The following is a 16202-nucleotide window of genomic DNA, read 5'->3' on the forward strand; positions in this document are numbered from 1 at the left end:
TCACGCGAACCAACTATACGTGCCCGATCACTATACACTACCAATGTTGCTGTTTCATGGTTATATATATATATATAATATAGATATATATATATATAGAAAACTAGTACGATTGACCTCTCTGCTTCACTGGATTTTGTGTTCGTTTTCATTCATCCCCACGTATATACACGAAAAACATGCCCTACTCGACAATAACTATACACCAGTATCAAAACACCTGCCAAAGTGGTTCTATACACCCAAAAATATGTAATTTGACACGACTTCTATTGCAGCTTTTAAATAATGCATGAATCTAAAGTTAAAAAAAGCAATTTTTTTCAGAGCCATTTTCTAAATTAAATAATTGCTGTTTTTTATTTTTTAATACATTAAATAATAATAATAATAAATAATAAATTATTAATAGAATAAATAATACTAATAATAATAATAATAATAGGTAATAATAATAATAATAATAATAATAAAAATAAGGAAAAAAAGCAGGCGCAGAGCGCCTACATCTAGGGTTTCGTGGCTTTTTAAATTCAGATCAAAAGTTATTTGAATATAATAAATAATCTATTTATTGCCACAGTAACTGTTGCCATAGTAACTTTTGCCATAATAAGTAACTGTTCCCATAGTAACGGTTGCCATAGTAACTTTTACCATAGTAACTATTGCCATAAAAACTGCACAGAAAATTAAAAGGCATTAAAATAAGCTGCAACGCTTATTATTTTAATCCAATTTTGCTTATTATAATCCATTTTGGTATTAAAATAAGCAAAATTAGATTAAAATAATAAGCGTTGCAGCTTATTTTAATGCCTTTTAATTTTCTGTGTGTTGCCCTAGTAACTAACTTTTGACATAGTAACTTTTGCCATAGTAACTATTGCCCTAGTAACTTTTGCAATAGTAACTTTTGCAATAGTAACTTTTGCCATAGTAAGTGACTGTTGCCCTAGTAACTTTTGCCATAGTAACTGTTGCCCTAGTAACTTTTGCCATAGTAACTGTTGCCCTAGTAACTTTTGCAATAGTAACTTTTGCCATAGTTAGTAACTGTTGCCCTAGTAACTTTTGCAATAGTAACTTTTGCCATAGTTAGTAACTGTTGCCCTAGTAACTTTTGCAATAGTAACTTCTGCTATAGTATGTAATAAAAAAAAATTGTGTTTCAAAAAATGATATATTTGATTCAAAACAAAACTTTTCTCTGTACACGAAAGAAAATTTTTTATTTCATTCAAATAAACCGGTTACTTGGCTGTTAACAAATAAATATTTACTTGAACCAAATAATTTTTCATTAAATTAAATTAATTTTATTTGAACCAATAAATTCTGTACTTGAAACAAATACCATTTAATTGCGACTCAAATAATAATTATTTAAATTTTACTAATTCGTTAGTCAAATTTTTTTTTCCAATATTAATTAGTTAAATTTTACTTATTCAAAAGCAAAAATTAAGCTACAAATGAGAGATAAATAAAAATTCTTTTGTCACGAAAATGAGTCAAAATTATTTTAACAGCTACACACGTAATTATTTTCCTCTCAATATGAAGATATATATATATATTTCTTTTTTGAGTTAAAATATTATATTCTAACATTTCATGGTATTCGATTACATTAAAATCATAAAAGTAGACGTCGAATTCGTAACAAAATTTGATATTTTCATAAAAGAATCAGTTACATTTTTTGAAAATAAACAATTTTTATCAGCAAAAATATGTACATTTGTTATTTCAAATAAATAATCACTGCTATTAATTTAATTAATTAAATTCCGTCCCATCAATTTGTTAAAATAAATAAAAGAAAAATTAATTTAATTTAATTAATTAATTCAAGTATATTTTTTCAATATTTAAAATTTTTTGTATGGAAAAATTTTGTTTTTAATTTGTAATCATTTCCCTTTCACTTTATAAAATTTGATAAAAAAAATTGTAGTAACAATTTTGGTTTTTACTATAAAAAAAATATATTTATTATCCCTGTAAAATATAACCGTCATATATATAGATGAAAAATCACACCCTCTGTTTGCTGCAATCGTTCATCAGTAAAATATGTTTCCAATCATTTAATGCATTGGTGTTTCGTCAATCCCCTTGCGTTAACAATTTATTATCTAAAAGCAAATATTTTCACTAGCAAATTCTTAAAATCAGTCCAAAAAAAAAAAATTACCCAATTCCCTTACGCACGTTTTTTCATTGAAAAATGATATTCTTAAAATATTATACATTTTCTCATTAATATAATAAATATAGGTGTATTGATTTCAAAATAAAAGCATTTATCAACAGTAGAAAATTTTTAAAAATATTTCTCTAGAACATTATTATATAATATTTTTATTATTATTATTTTTATTATTACTATTTTTTTATTATTACTATTTTTCATTACTACTATTTTTTATTATTATTTTTTATTATTACTTTTTTAATTATTATTTTTTATTATTATTAATTTGTTTTAAATAAAATATATTTTGTTCAAAAAATAGTTTTTCTGTAAAATAATAAATTAGTTTCAACAAAATTTTAAAAAAAAGACAAAATCAAGGTGCGTGTTTTTCGAAAGATTAGAAATTTAATTTTCTACTATTGCTGATCCTTAACCTGTCAAAAGTATTAGTTTGAAGGGCTTTCGAGATAATTATGAGACTCAGCTACCTTGCAGAAAAGCATTCTAAGATCGCTTAACGAACTTTGTGAGAGAAATAGTTTGCTAGTCTTTTCGGGAGAAAAGTGGGAACTCTCCGAGACGGAAGAGCAGTAAGGACAAAAACGAGGCAGAAGAGTGCCATTGCTCTCTTACTCTCTCTCTCTCTCTCTCTCTCTCTCTCTCTCTCTCTCTCTCTCTCTCTCTCTCTCTCTCTCTCTCTCTCTCTCTCTCTCTCTCTCTCTCTCTCTCTCTCTCTCTCTCTCTCTCTCTCTCTCTCTCTCTCTCTCTCTCTCTCTCTCTCTCTCTCTCTCTCTCTCTCTCTCTCTCTCTCTCTCTCTCTCTCTCTCTCTCTCTCTCTCTCTCTCTCTCTCTCTCTCTCTCTCTCTCTCTCTCTCTCTCAACTAAAGTGAATCAATAACGCATCGTGAGTTTTCAAAGGATACTCTCGCTTCCGTTTTTCTTTTTCCTTCTCTTCCGCGGAAACGTCACTAGTCTATGTTAATAATCGAACACTTCAAGAAACACAACTTCCTAAAGCTTTCTTATATCTCTCTTTTTCTCTCTTATTTCAATCGGAACTGATCAGTCGTTAAACTGAACTGACGCCAAACTATTTCGAATGTCCAAAAGGCACTTATTGTGTTCACCTATATATTTCGGAAAAAAGCCAATATAATCTAATAAATTGACATTTCTATTTCTTATCTTTTATTATATATATATATATGAAATAAAATAAATGAAAAAAATATATCAATATAAAAAGAATTTTCGTTGTAAAAAGAGGCAATATCTTTTCTACTGCAATTCTGATTTTGGACAATTTTTTTTTAAATATTAAAACAGTGAACAAAAATTTATTCTGAAAAACCGGTGTCTTATTTTAAGACGTACACTGAAAAAAAAATTTATTTGATTCAAATACCGGTGTATTTGGTTATTAGCAAATAAATATTTACTTGAATCAAATATTTCTTATTTGAATCAAATAAATTGTATTTGCTTCAAATACTGAAATATTTGATTCAAATAAGAAATATTTGATTCAAATAAATATTTATATGATAATAACCAAATACACCGGTATTTGAATCAAATAAATTTTTTTTTCAGTGTAAGACATTTAAGAAACGTCTTATATCACATTTTAGAATATTTATTTAAACTATTTATTTAGAATATTTATTTAAAATATTCATAAATTTAGAATATACATATAATTTAAAAATAGTATATTAAAATAATATTTATTTAGCACATCTATTTCTTTCTCTAGATGTATAGGTCAGCGCTGATCATTTGTTGTAAGCACTTCTTGAAACAAGTATTGGAAACAGATATTTCAATATCTGTTTTAGACTTGTTGTCAATGGTAATTAAATTTCAAATATAACTATTGTTTCATTTCAAGGGGTCCTAAATGAAAACTTATTTGTAAGAGAGAAAATAGAAAATACACCTAGTTATATTTCTATCAGTTTTTATGAATTTCCTTTTTTTTCAAAAGGCCGATTAGTAAGAGGATCTTTTTTTTTCCTAAAAAAAAGGAAAACGATACTTTTCTACTTAAAGAAAAGAAGAAATGATAAATGATCCAAGATTTTGTTCTATTTAAAAAATAGAAAACAATTTTTCCTACAATATAGAAAAATAATAAAACTCGAAAAACAGAAGAACGAAATAAAAAAAAAAAGAACTAAAAATTATATAATAATTTTATGTACGATTTCAAGAGAGAAATATAAAAATGCAACTGAGTGTGAGAAAAATCTCCTCATCATATGCAAGTGACGGAGATTTAATATTTATATAAAAAAATAAAAAATAATATAGTGTTTAACATAAAAAAAAGAAAATGTTTCAGAAACGTACCGATGTGAAAAAAAAAATTAATTTATACTTTTTGTGCTATAAAACCTACCATAAAGAAAATAAATTACCATACATAAAAAAGATTTCAAAAAGCCAATGAAGAGGAATAAGAAAATATTCCCAATATAAAACAAAATAGGAACATTTTCGGGAAACAAAAAAAAAAATTTTCAAGATTATTTATCAACTGAAAATAAAAGAGAGGAGAAAAATATGCGCACTTTGGGTACACATCTTTTTCTGATAGCCGTAATAAATTAGAAGTGTATAATGACAGGATATGAAAAAGAAAATTTTTTTTTTTCATATTTTTTCCTACTTCACTCACTCGAATATATATATATATATAAATATATATATATTCTCTCAATCATCTGTTTTCTTCCCTGTACCTCCCATTACTATTATTTTTTCGTTCTTTTTTCTTTTCGATTTCTCGCTCTCTCTCACTCACTCTCTCTCTCTTTCTTTGTCATTTACTCGCCTCACTGAACTCCATACATCTGCAACTCGCATCCGGCATCCCATAGCATTGTACGGGTGAATTTGGACGGGAGAAAAATTTTCTGTCGAGTTGAAAAATTCCTTCTTTGAATAAAAACGTTCAAGTTGGTAAAACTGTATTCATCGAATTTTTATTTTTTTTTGCGCAAAAAAAAAAAGAACACGTATTCCAACCAAACATTCCCGCATTGAAGCCGTTATCAATTATCATGTGATATATTCAACGCTTTTTTTATATTTAAAAAAAAGAAAATTGAACGCTGGCAGGTCGAACAATACAAAACTGAATCAAGAAAAATAAATTCTAGTATTTACAAAAAAGAAAAAAATTGTACCAATTACAATATAGATTGCACTATTTACAATTAGTATTGTAATTATTACAATACTATTTATAATTAGTATTGTTATTATTACAATACTATTTACAATTAGTTTTGTAATTATTACAATACTATTTACAATTAGTTTTGTAATTATTACAATCATGGTAAAAATTTTCAAGAAAAGTAATCGCCGATACACTGAAATAAAAATTATTTGATTTAAATAATCGATTACTTGACTATATTGTCAAATAAATATTTACTTGAACCAAATAATTTTTAGTTGAATTAAAAAATTTGTATTTGAACTAATAATTTCTGTATTTGAAACAAATGCCATCTCAAATAATAATTATTTGATACAAATAAATATTTATATTTCATAATACTGAAGTAACTTATTATTTGAATGAAATATTTTTTCTACAAATAAGTAACTGATTATTTAAATAAAATAAATGTTTGTTTTCAGTGTATAAAGTTTTTTAAATAAGGTTTTTATTAATAAATAATGAAAAAAAAAACTTTCCGTAAAATTTTTAGCTCCTATTGTAAAAACTTACTATATCATATACTCATGACAATCGTTAAAAATTGAAAGAAAGAATAAAAAATTCAAGAAAGACACTCGTGTAAAATTAGATTGCACCAAAATGACATAAGGGGGAATTCGATACAAGAGAGATATATAGAGAACCTTTTGCATTATCAATTACACAAGAAATTTTTACGACGAGTATTATTGAAAGCTACAGTTCAAATCGAAGTTCATGACCTCCTTGAAAGAAAAAGCACGTTCGATACATTCAGCCAGATAAATCTTTATCGAGCACATGATATGAACATTGTAGCCAGAGCAGCTTTTTTCCACGAGTGCTCTTCTTATATATATATATATATATATAAAATATTTTTTTTTACCTGAAACAGAAAACCTGTCGAGTACCTATTGTTCTAGAGAGAGATCCGGGGGTTTTAGCGCAGATGTCCTATACCCAGTAAGAACTTTCCCATTGAAGGGCTTCCAGTAAAGTAAAATGTTATCGAGTCGTGATTTTCAGAGACGGAGAAATGAGCATATCTCGAGTTTTGTGTGAGATATATTTTATATATATATATATATAGCTTTGTATATATATAACAGCTTCTCTGTATATTTGAAATGAAGATGAGACTGTGTAGGCCCTTAAAGAGGGCTTTAGATTATTATCAAAAAGAAACGCTCTCCTTTATCTTGTGATAAGAAATTACTCGACTCTTAGGACGAGATAAAGAGGAAAAACTTTCTCTGATGTTTCTCTTTTTTTCCTCTCATTCTCTCTCACACTGACGTTTCTTAATCATCCTTTTACTCCAGACAGACAATCTTTTCCGATTATCACTACCTGAAGAATTATTTCTTTTATATACTTTTTGCTCCAAATCCTTCTCTCTATTTTAAGTCAGAATTCTTTTTTTTCAATTTTTAACCAATTTTTTTTTAACTTTTTTTTTTTTAAACGAATTAACTAAGTGTTATTAATTATTATTAGTCTAATAGGACTGAAAAATGAATATTCTAATTTTTAATTCTAAAAAATTTTCTACTTAAATAGACATACTGAAAATTAATTCTTAAGTATTTTTACACGGAGAAAAATGAGTGTAATAGGATAGCTAATTTTTAGCTACAGTAGCTAATATTTAGCTGTTACAGCAAACTATTTTAGCTATAGTAGCTAATTTTTAGCTGTATTAGCTAACGAAAATTGCTGTCCATATAATAGCAAATAGGGTTAGCTAAAATAGCTAAATTTTTGCTAATATGGCTAACTTTTTTTCTCCGTGTAAGAATAAAAAATTATTAACTATTGACCAATAAAAATAATTTATTAATTCTTTCCGTGCAAAAATTTTGCCAGGGTTCAGATCGGGGGCGGATCAGGCTGCCCTATTAGAGAATGAAACACTGCGCCTGATGTGGTTCTAATTAGGAAATTCATACATTTTCTGGTCGTCTTGATTTGGCCTTGATCAAGTGTGGCGTTTCATTCTTTACTAGGGCCCTAATAGGGCAACTTCTACAAGGGTTGTTTGCCAATAACAAAATTTTTAATTTTTAATATAAAACGCAAAAGATTTCATTCTTAAAGTCAAAAATATTCTTAAAGTCAAAAATATTCTTAAAGTTATAAATATTCTCGAAATGAAAATATTCTCGAAATAAAAATATTTCCTACTTTAATATGAATATTTCTTTCAAGAATATCGTGAAAAAGTAGAATATTCTTTTTTCAGTGTATATATATAGAGAAAAACGAAAATACTTTAAAAATAAAAAAATAATTTTTCCACTACACCTGGAGCAGTTTCCTTTTTTCTGTTATACAATTTAGAAGCTATATATATATATATATTTTTTTTATTATCGTTTTACTTGAAAATGAACTTTCGTTCGAATAGATACATATATATAGTTGTTTTAAATCTGATGTGATTGAAATGTCATATACATATAAATGGAGGAATTATATACATTGAAAGTCCCATCGAAAGCGAATACCTTTATATCGAACACTATATGACAACTATATGACAAAAGGACACTGTTGGCAGAACCTTGCGAATTGATCTAGTGGTATAGGGAAACAATAGGCAATCCAACATACACCTATATATATATAGAAAGGGAAGTACATGTTGAAATTGTAGATATAAACGAAACAATAAGATCTGTGACGCGGGCTGACGATCGGACCTTTAATTATTGAGTAGGTAATTAATCAATTGATTAATCATTCGTGTAATTGATATTGGATGATGAATGCTTCTATGAAATCTATAACTATTATTATGAATATTTAATATTATTCACATTTTTTTATCTCCATTATCTCAAATAAATTATTCATTTTTTTTTAATGGAGCACAATGAATTAAAATTTTTATGATAAATTTTTAATTTATAGTTCTAACTTCAGATGGGATTAAAAATGTCAATTAATTATCAAAAATGTTTTTTTTTTCGAAAAAAAAGGGGTGAAAAAAATATTGAAATATGAATATTGCAAAGACTGTGTGGCAGTTTCCTTTGTACACCACAATTTTTCTTTGATCCAAATAGCACATTTTTGTCTCAGACGTTGTTGTATAGTACACGTTTGGGAATACAAATTCACAAGTTCAAAGAAAGAGAGAGAAAGACGAGACTTGAAATCTGTTGGGTGTAATTTAACATATACACCGCGTATATACAGAAAGGTTTCTTGGCTATGTGGGGAAATAATTCATGCGAACTTGGTTGAGTACGTTCTTGAAGTTGTTCTACACACATTATAATTTTATGTTCCCTTTTGTGTTTTGATGAGGTATCAATGTTTTTATGAGAAAGCAAAACGTATTTTCAGACAAATATCAAAATTTAAAAAAAAATGAAATTATTTTTTTTTAAAAATTATCTCTCATTTTTTAATTAAATAATTATACAATAAAGGTGGAAATTTGAAAACACGCAGCTTGAAAAATCCTGATAAATTGCATGTTACATATTTACATTGCAAAAAGAAAACGAAAAAAGAAAAAAAATAGAAAAACTTTTTTAAGTCGCGCTCACGTTCAATGCAAACTAAAAGTATTTGTTGATTTCATTTGAGAGTCTTACAAATATTTATTCTGACTACTGAGAAAATCTGACTGTCTGACCACAGTGTTTTTGAACTACTCACATCCTTCGGTTCAATTTCCAGTGGTAAAGGAACTTTCTGGTCAGACATTTCAGCATGCCGCGGATTCTCTTTGCTTCAAATTTCCAGTAGTTGGAAGGCTATTCGGTCAGACAATTCAAATCCAATTTCAATAATATACTTTTATTTTGCAATTGTAATTTTGTAATTGTAATAAATTATATTAACAAATAATAATATTAATAACATTAATAAAAATGTAAAACTAAAATATAAAAAAAAATGGGGGTGGACACTAATAAAAACAATTCCCAACTATTTCCCAATTTTCCAGACATAGTTTTCCTTGTTAGCATTAGCAAAATGGTAAAATCAAAAAACTAAATTAATTAAATAAAATTAAGAAATGTAATTAATGCTTTCAAAAGAAAATTTCCTTGGCTTCAAAATGATGCTAATCATTTTTGTAAACAAAATTGTTTTTTTATTGCGGTAGAAAAAATAATTTTAAAAAAATTATATCTCTAACCTTAGTCTGCAGCCGATGAATATTATAAATTTCAAGTGATAAGATTTAAAAATTTTCGATCACTCCCGCAACATTAAATATAATTTAGACAGAAAATACTTTTTTATAAAGATTTCAGCGATCGCGGTTTTAAAAATTTCGAACAATCCCGGAAATGAAGGAAAAAAATTTCACTGTAATACTTTTAAAATCGCAAATTAAAAAAAAATTCGAGCACTCCCGAAATTATTCGCGCACTTCAAAATTTGCAAAAAATAAAAATTCTAAGAAATATGTTTAAAATAGTAAAATTTTTAATTTAAAAATTAAAATATCGAAAGCCCCATTGACAACGTCTGAACAGGTCAATGCACGAATTGCAACTAATTAAAGGATCTTTGGAATGTTATAATTTTATGGCTTAAGATAACCTTTATAGTTGAATGTAAACATACCGCTCGGGTCGCAGGTATGTAGGTAATAAAATTCCAAGATCGTCACATTATTTAAATACTTCAGAATTATAATTATTCAATTTAAATATTATTTCATTAAATTTTTTGTACAAAATACTAATTTTTAAATATTTCAAAATTATAACTCTTTTGAAGCTCAAGAAATTCTTTTTTTAAAACTATTAATTACATTTTATATTTAAAATACTGTTAATAAAATAAATTTTATTTTAAAAATACTCAAATTTTGTTTGTAAAATTTAATTTTTAAATATCATTTCCGATTTTGATCAATATTTGCAGCTTTTTCCAGGCTACACGGAGAAAATTGAAATTTTTGTGCTTTACTAAACCTGGAACTTTCATTTCGTCGCTACAATAAATCTGTATTGTTGCACTAATATATTTGTTACTACAACAAAATTATACTACTAAAACAAAAGTTGTTAACAACAAAATTTTATTGTCTCATACAACAAATTTGTATTGTACCAACTAAAAATTTGTTTTACTAACAAATATATTGTTACTACTACAATACAGATTTGTTATACCCATCAAAATTTGTTAGATACAAAATTTATTCTGTAATAATTTTTTCGATAGCCACCTCTTTTGTGGATATTTTGAGTAAATTCAAAAAGAAAGTAAGAAACTTGATTGCAACAGAGAAAAATGTATCGAAAATAACTTGACCTGAATAAAATACAAGTAAATATATATATTTGCAAAAGGGGAGTGGAAATTGAACTTTTGAAAATGCGCATAAATACGCAGTAGATCTGTAGGCAGCATTAAGCATGAAATGAAGTCATTAAAAAGCGAGATTACAGCGATTTGTCAGAAATACAGAGTATTCCATCTCGACATGAGTGTCCATTCAGAAGCACGAGTTCCCCATTATTTTTCCGAATGCCGGACACTCAAACTGGGTTTAAATTTCAAATCCGCGCTCGTCGATCGACGAAGAAGCTTACACCTATATATATATAAAATATCGATTAAAACTCAACTCTTGCCCCCCCCCCTAGAGTCTCCTCTCATCCCTCGCATATATATCGGCCATTCGAAAATGAACGCGCGAAACGAAACGAAGAATCATTCGACTATATCGTTAAAAGGAAATTGCTTTCTATTCGACAGGTGGGATGGTTGCGCCTTGGGGATCAGACGATACTGTCAATGGGCGAGAAAACGGTAATTCAATCGCCACGTTTCTCTGTTACCCTCGAGAATGTCAAGACAACGAATCAAACGCCTTCAAAAGGAGAAGAGGAAACTACATGGCGTTTGAATATTCACACATTGAAGGAAGCTGATCGTGGCTGTTATATGTGTCAACTCAACACCAACCCTATGTTGAACCAACTGGGGTGCGTGGACGTTCTAGGTATGCTTAATTGCATGGTGCACATTCCTACAACATAGTGCACGCTTGACAGATAGCTCGGTGTGCCATCGTTGTGCATAGGTTTCGATTAGCTACGATGAAAACGTGTAGCACTGGCACAGAATTACATGTTACTACCTAACCGCTTCTCTCTATCTCATTCACACACACTACGTATATATATATATATACATACGCACTCACTGATTCATATACATATAGATGTTACGCTGGCATTTAACCAGAATGCGTAAATCACACAATATACACTAAATAATTATCGATATACATACATATATATATAATAATTGCATTGCAACAATGAATGCCTAACAATCCTATTTTCCGAAACAAAAGACATTGTTGTCACACTGTAAAACAATCTTACATTATATTAGTTCTAAGATTAATTATGAAAACAATTTTTGAATTAGATTAGATTAGCCAGAATTTAATGTGAAAGCCTTATCAGAATTTTGTATATCATAAAATTGAAGACATTTTTTGAGGAGCAAAAATTGACAAAACTAATCAAAATCGGGTAAGGGCACTCGCATTGAAACGTAGGGTTCCGAACACCTGTTAAATTTATTTCTACAAACGTAAATTTAAAAGAAACACAGAAAATTATAAGGTATTAAAATAAGCTGCAACGCTTATTATTTTAATCCAATTTTGCTTATTTTAAAACCAAAATAGATTCAAATAAGCAAAATTGGATTAAAATAATAAGCGTTGCAGCTTATTTTAATGCCTTTTAATTTTCTGTAAATATAAGCATTAAATGTCCAGCCATTGGTAAAACTACTAAAGGAAAGAACTAACTAAGAAATAAATGGAAAAAATTACCAATAATTTCTACAACCATTGGTAACCACTAAAACTACAAGCATAAGAAAGCACTACTAAAGAAAAAAAATTACCAATGATGATCACACTGAAAAAAAATTATTTGATTCAAATAATCGGTTACTTTCCAATCACGCCACAGGACGACAAAAATTTTGTCCTACTTCAAAACCAAGAACCAAAAATTAAAAGACATTAAAATAAGCTGCAACGCTTATTATTTTAATCCATTTTGATATTAAAATAAGCAAAATTGGATTAAAATAATAAGCATTGCAGCTTATTTTAATACCTTATAATTTTCTGTGTACTTTACCGAAGCATTTTAAACTGCTGAATCCGAATCTGACCTCATATAATTGACAGATTCGGATTTAGTGCTTCAAAATAATTCGAAAAAGTAAAGTCCAGTTCTTCTATCTGAAATAGAACAAAATATCGTCCGGCCTTAATAATAATTTATTTCTTCCTAATAATTAATATTTGAGTCAATTAAATTGTATTTGTTTCAAAAACCGAAATTATTGCTTCAAATACAAATTTAATAAAATCCAAATAAAAATTATTTCGTTAAATATTTATTTGAACAGGATTCATTGCATCGAATAAATTTTTTTCCATGTATCCAATACAAAGCACTACTAATGAAATAATTTACCAAACAATATCTAATAAAAAAAACGATTTCACAACCATGAAACCCCATTTCATTGCGAGTGCCGCGCACTTGTCCGATTTTTTAATTAAATGTTACATTTATATTTTTTGTTTTTTTTTTATTTATGTACATTTTGATCATGTTTATTAAATTTACTTAAGCAAACAAAAATCCACATTTATAGTAAGCGTTCTGTTTCATTTTTATGAAAAAAACTGCAATTTTCGAAACTACAAACGATGTAAGACTGTTTTTACAGCGTGGTATTTACAATTCCTTGAAATGTATATAAAAAATTCAACCAGTGCTCTTCAAGCGTCAATATCCACACAAAGTAGGTATAACAAACAGTCTCTTTAAGACCGCGAGTTTACGATTAATTAATAGTTGAGTGAATTACAAACAGTTGCGTGAAATTAACTGCTATAAAATTCAAGTAATTAAAGAAAATAAAAAAAAAACGATAGAAAGAATAATTTTCATTTTAATTTCTTGTTTTCAGATAAATAATTAATAAAATTACACTAGGGAAAAATATTCTCAACCTTTCATGCCAAAGGCATAAAAATTATTGATTCTATGTAGAATTTTTTATTTTTATGCCTTTGGCATAGAAATGTTGAGTATATTTTTCTCAATAAATTAATAAATAAAACTTAATTTTTAATAAAAGTAGACATTTCATTGAAAAATGTCAAGAGAAAAGGATGTATGAAATTTGGCATTGTTAGAGAAGATTTTTAAAAATAAATACTATAAACATATCTCTCTCTCTCCACCTTGTGTAATCTCTACTGGACGACATGTTTTTCTTTGTGTGTATATAACAAGGTATATAGGTGTATACATACACACATCTTGAATTGCATTTCAAAGACGCTTTCCCACAATACTGTCCACACAACTCGCTACAATTTTAACTTTAACTCTAGATTTAGCTCCAGATTCTCAAAGGAAACAGGAATCGTTTCAAGCAAAAGACGCTTAAACTATCTCTAACTAGACGTATATATATATATAGTTGAGCTCTCAACAACAGCAAGCAAAAAAAGGACTTAAAAGCAACTACGCAACTTTCATATAATTATAATTAAATCTGTCTTTTCCTAAAGCGAGAGAGAGAGAGAGAGAGAGAGAGAGAGACATTGTTCAGCATTAAATAGTTGAAAGCATATTTTAAATTGTTTTCCCCTCTTGTCATTAAAAAAAAAATCTGATGTTTCACATTAAACAAATATTTTTATATAAAAACAAAAATATGTAAAAATAATTCCAATTTCTAATTTTAAAAAAATTTCAAATGCAAACGAAAAAAAAAAAAAAAACTTTTCATCAACACTTTTCATTTGAAAATTATTAATGAATTTAATTGTTAATATACCGGCGCGCATGTTTTCAAGGATAAAATAAAGTTTTTAACTCGACTTAATTTATACACCTTTCTCTTTTTAATTAAATTCTTCTCGGTAATCTCAGACTGTTAATTATTATGTACTTCCTTCATAATTGTACTAAACTTAATTTGTCCCATTTCCATATTTAACTCTCAGAATCCCGCACAGTTCAACTTCCCAACTTTTCTCCAACCTTAACATTTATTCCTTGAGCAATGAAAATACTTTCTAATAACAATTTTGCATTTCTGAAATTTTTTTACCCTCCCCCCCCCAAAAAAAAAGAGAGAAAAAAAAAGATAGAGAAAACTCTTGAATTTCACAGAGAAAATGTAATGTAAGTGCATCTATATATCATTCTCTTCATATTTTTATGTGTATGGAAGAAAATAATATATAATATTTATAAGTGCGAGGGTAAAATTTCGTGTAAAATAATTCAAAAAAGAAGTAAAATTTACGTTAAATTCAAACACTTTACTTTGTAATATACCTGTGTGCAACTGTAATTTCTGTCCACCTTTCGAAACTTGCTCTTTAACTCAAAGTTTGTAAAAGGATTGAACCTCAGAGTTCAGACAGAAGAGCATTGAAACTATTTAGATGCCTCAAATTAGAAGTGTATATCTTCAAAGTTGAAGCTATTAGAGAAGGTTAGGTACAAACTTGTGATTTACAAATGATCAACTTCCAATTCGGGAAAATTGCACATTTTATTAGAAATTCCAACGATCAAATTAAATGATATATAATTTAATGTTTGTCTTTCATTTACTATAATTGAAAAATTTAATAAACTTGAAACAAGTTGTTATTAATTAATTTAAACAATTCAATTAATTAACTACTTATTCGAGATTTATTAATTAATCAATTATTTTAATTTTTTAAATTTTAATTATTTTTAAATTTTTATTTACTTTTACAGGATTGACACAAAAATATTTTGTTTTTCCCTGATTTCAAGTTAGAATTTAAATTTTTTTCCCTGATCCTACACTGAAAAAAAAATTTATCTGATTCAAATAATTGGTTACTTGATTGTTATCAACTAATATTTATTTGAAATCAAATGATTTTTATTTGAATTAAATGAACTATATTTGAAGCTATAATTTCTGTATTTGGAACTATAATTTCTGAACAATAATTTCGGTATTTGGAACAATAATTTCTTTATTTGGAACATTAATTTCTGTATTTGAAATAAATAAAATTTTATTGACTCAAATAATAATTATTTAATACAAATAAATATTTACTTGCACTCAGAAAAAAGATATATTTGAACCAAATGTACCATTTTTTTATATTTACCCAATTTTTTGGTTAGTTCAAACAAAATTTGTTTAATTCAAATAAATATTTATTTGATCTAAATAACTGTTTGGTTTATTTTAATAAATTTTTTGAACAAAGAAAAAATTTGATTGAGCTAAATAAACGTTTGGTTTATGCAACCAAATGTTTGGTTAACTGTATATCAATGCATTTATTTTGTTGATTTAACCAAAATTTGGTTGCTTCAAATGAATTTTTTTCTGAGTGTGATAATAGTCAATAGTAAATTTGAATCAAGTAAATTGTTTTCGGTCTAATGAAAATAATTCAAGAGGTTTTTAATTATAAAAAATTGAAACTAATTTTTAGAAGCAAAAGTTTGAATTGAAAATTTCAAAAATTATAATTTTTAGTAGCATTTTTATAAATTGAATAGTTTCTAAAATTCCCTGACTTTTTCCTAACTTTCCTTATCCGTGGCAACCCTGTTTTAGGAAATATTTTTTGCCAATTACGAACCAGTTTTTTTATACAGAAAAAAAATAATATTTACCATCACATTACACTCCATTTTCATCAGTTGTTTGTAGAAAAAGTTGACTTACATCTGAAACAAAAAA

The 16202-nt window shown here is 27.1% G+C and overlaps 2 protein-coding genes across 4 annotated transcripts in view; one reads left to right on the forward strand and one right to left on the reverse strand.

Annotated features, from left to right (window-relative positions):
* The window catches only part of LOC127282067 (caldesmon-like), a 329462-nt gene that overhangs the window by 300228 nt on the left and 13032 nt on the right, over window positions 1-16202 (reverse strand). The window contains exon 3 of the transcript XR_007843138.1: window positions 16136-16189. The gene's annotated coding sequence lies outside the window, so the exon portion shown is untranslated. The remainder of the gene's footprint in view (window positions 1-16135; window positions 16190-16202) is intronic.
* LOC127282074 (lachesin-like) overlaps window positions 1-16202 on the forward strand; it is a 121634-nt gene that overhangs the window by 84375 nt on the left and 21057 nt on the right. For all 3 annotated transcript variants that reach the window (XM_051306157.1, XM_051306156.1, XM_051306155.1), the window contains exon 4: window positions 11154-11400. In XM_051306157.1, the coding sequence (XP_051162114.1) occupies window positions 11154-11400 (247 nt within the window). The remainder of the gene's footprint in view (window positions 1-11153; window positions 11401-16202) is intronic.

Source organism: Leptopilina boulardi, unplaced genomic scaffold, assembly GCF_019393585.1.
Source record: "Leptopilina boulardi isolate dan_hultmark-lab unplaced genomic scaffold, ZJU_Lbou_2.1 LbouV2_278, whole genome shotgun sequence".
NCBI classification, from domain to species: Eukaryota; Metazoa; Arthropoda; class Insecta; order Hymenoptera; family Figitidae; genus Leptopilina; species Leptopilina boulardi.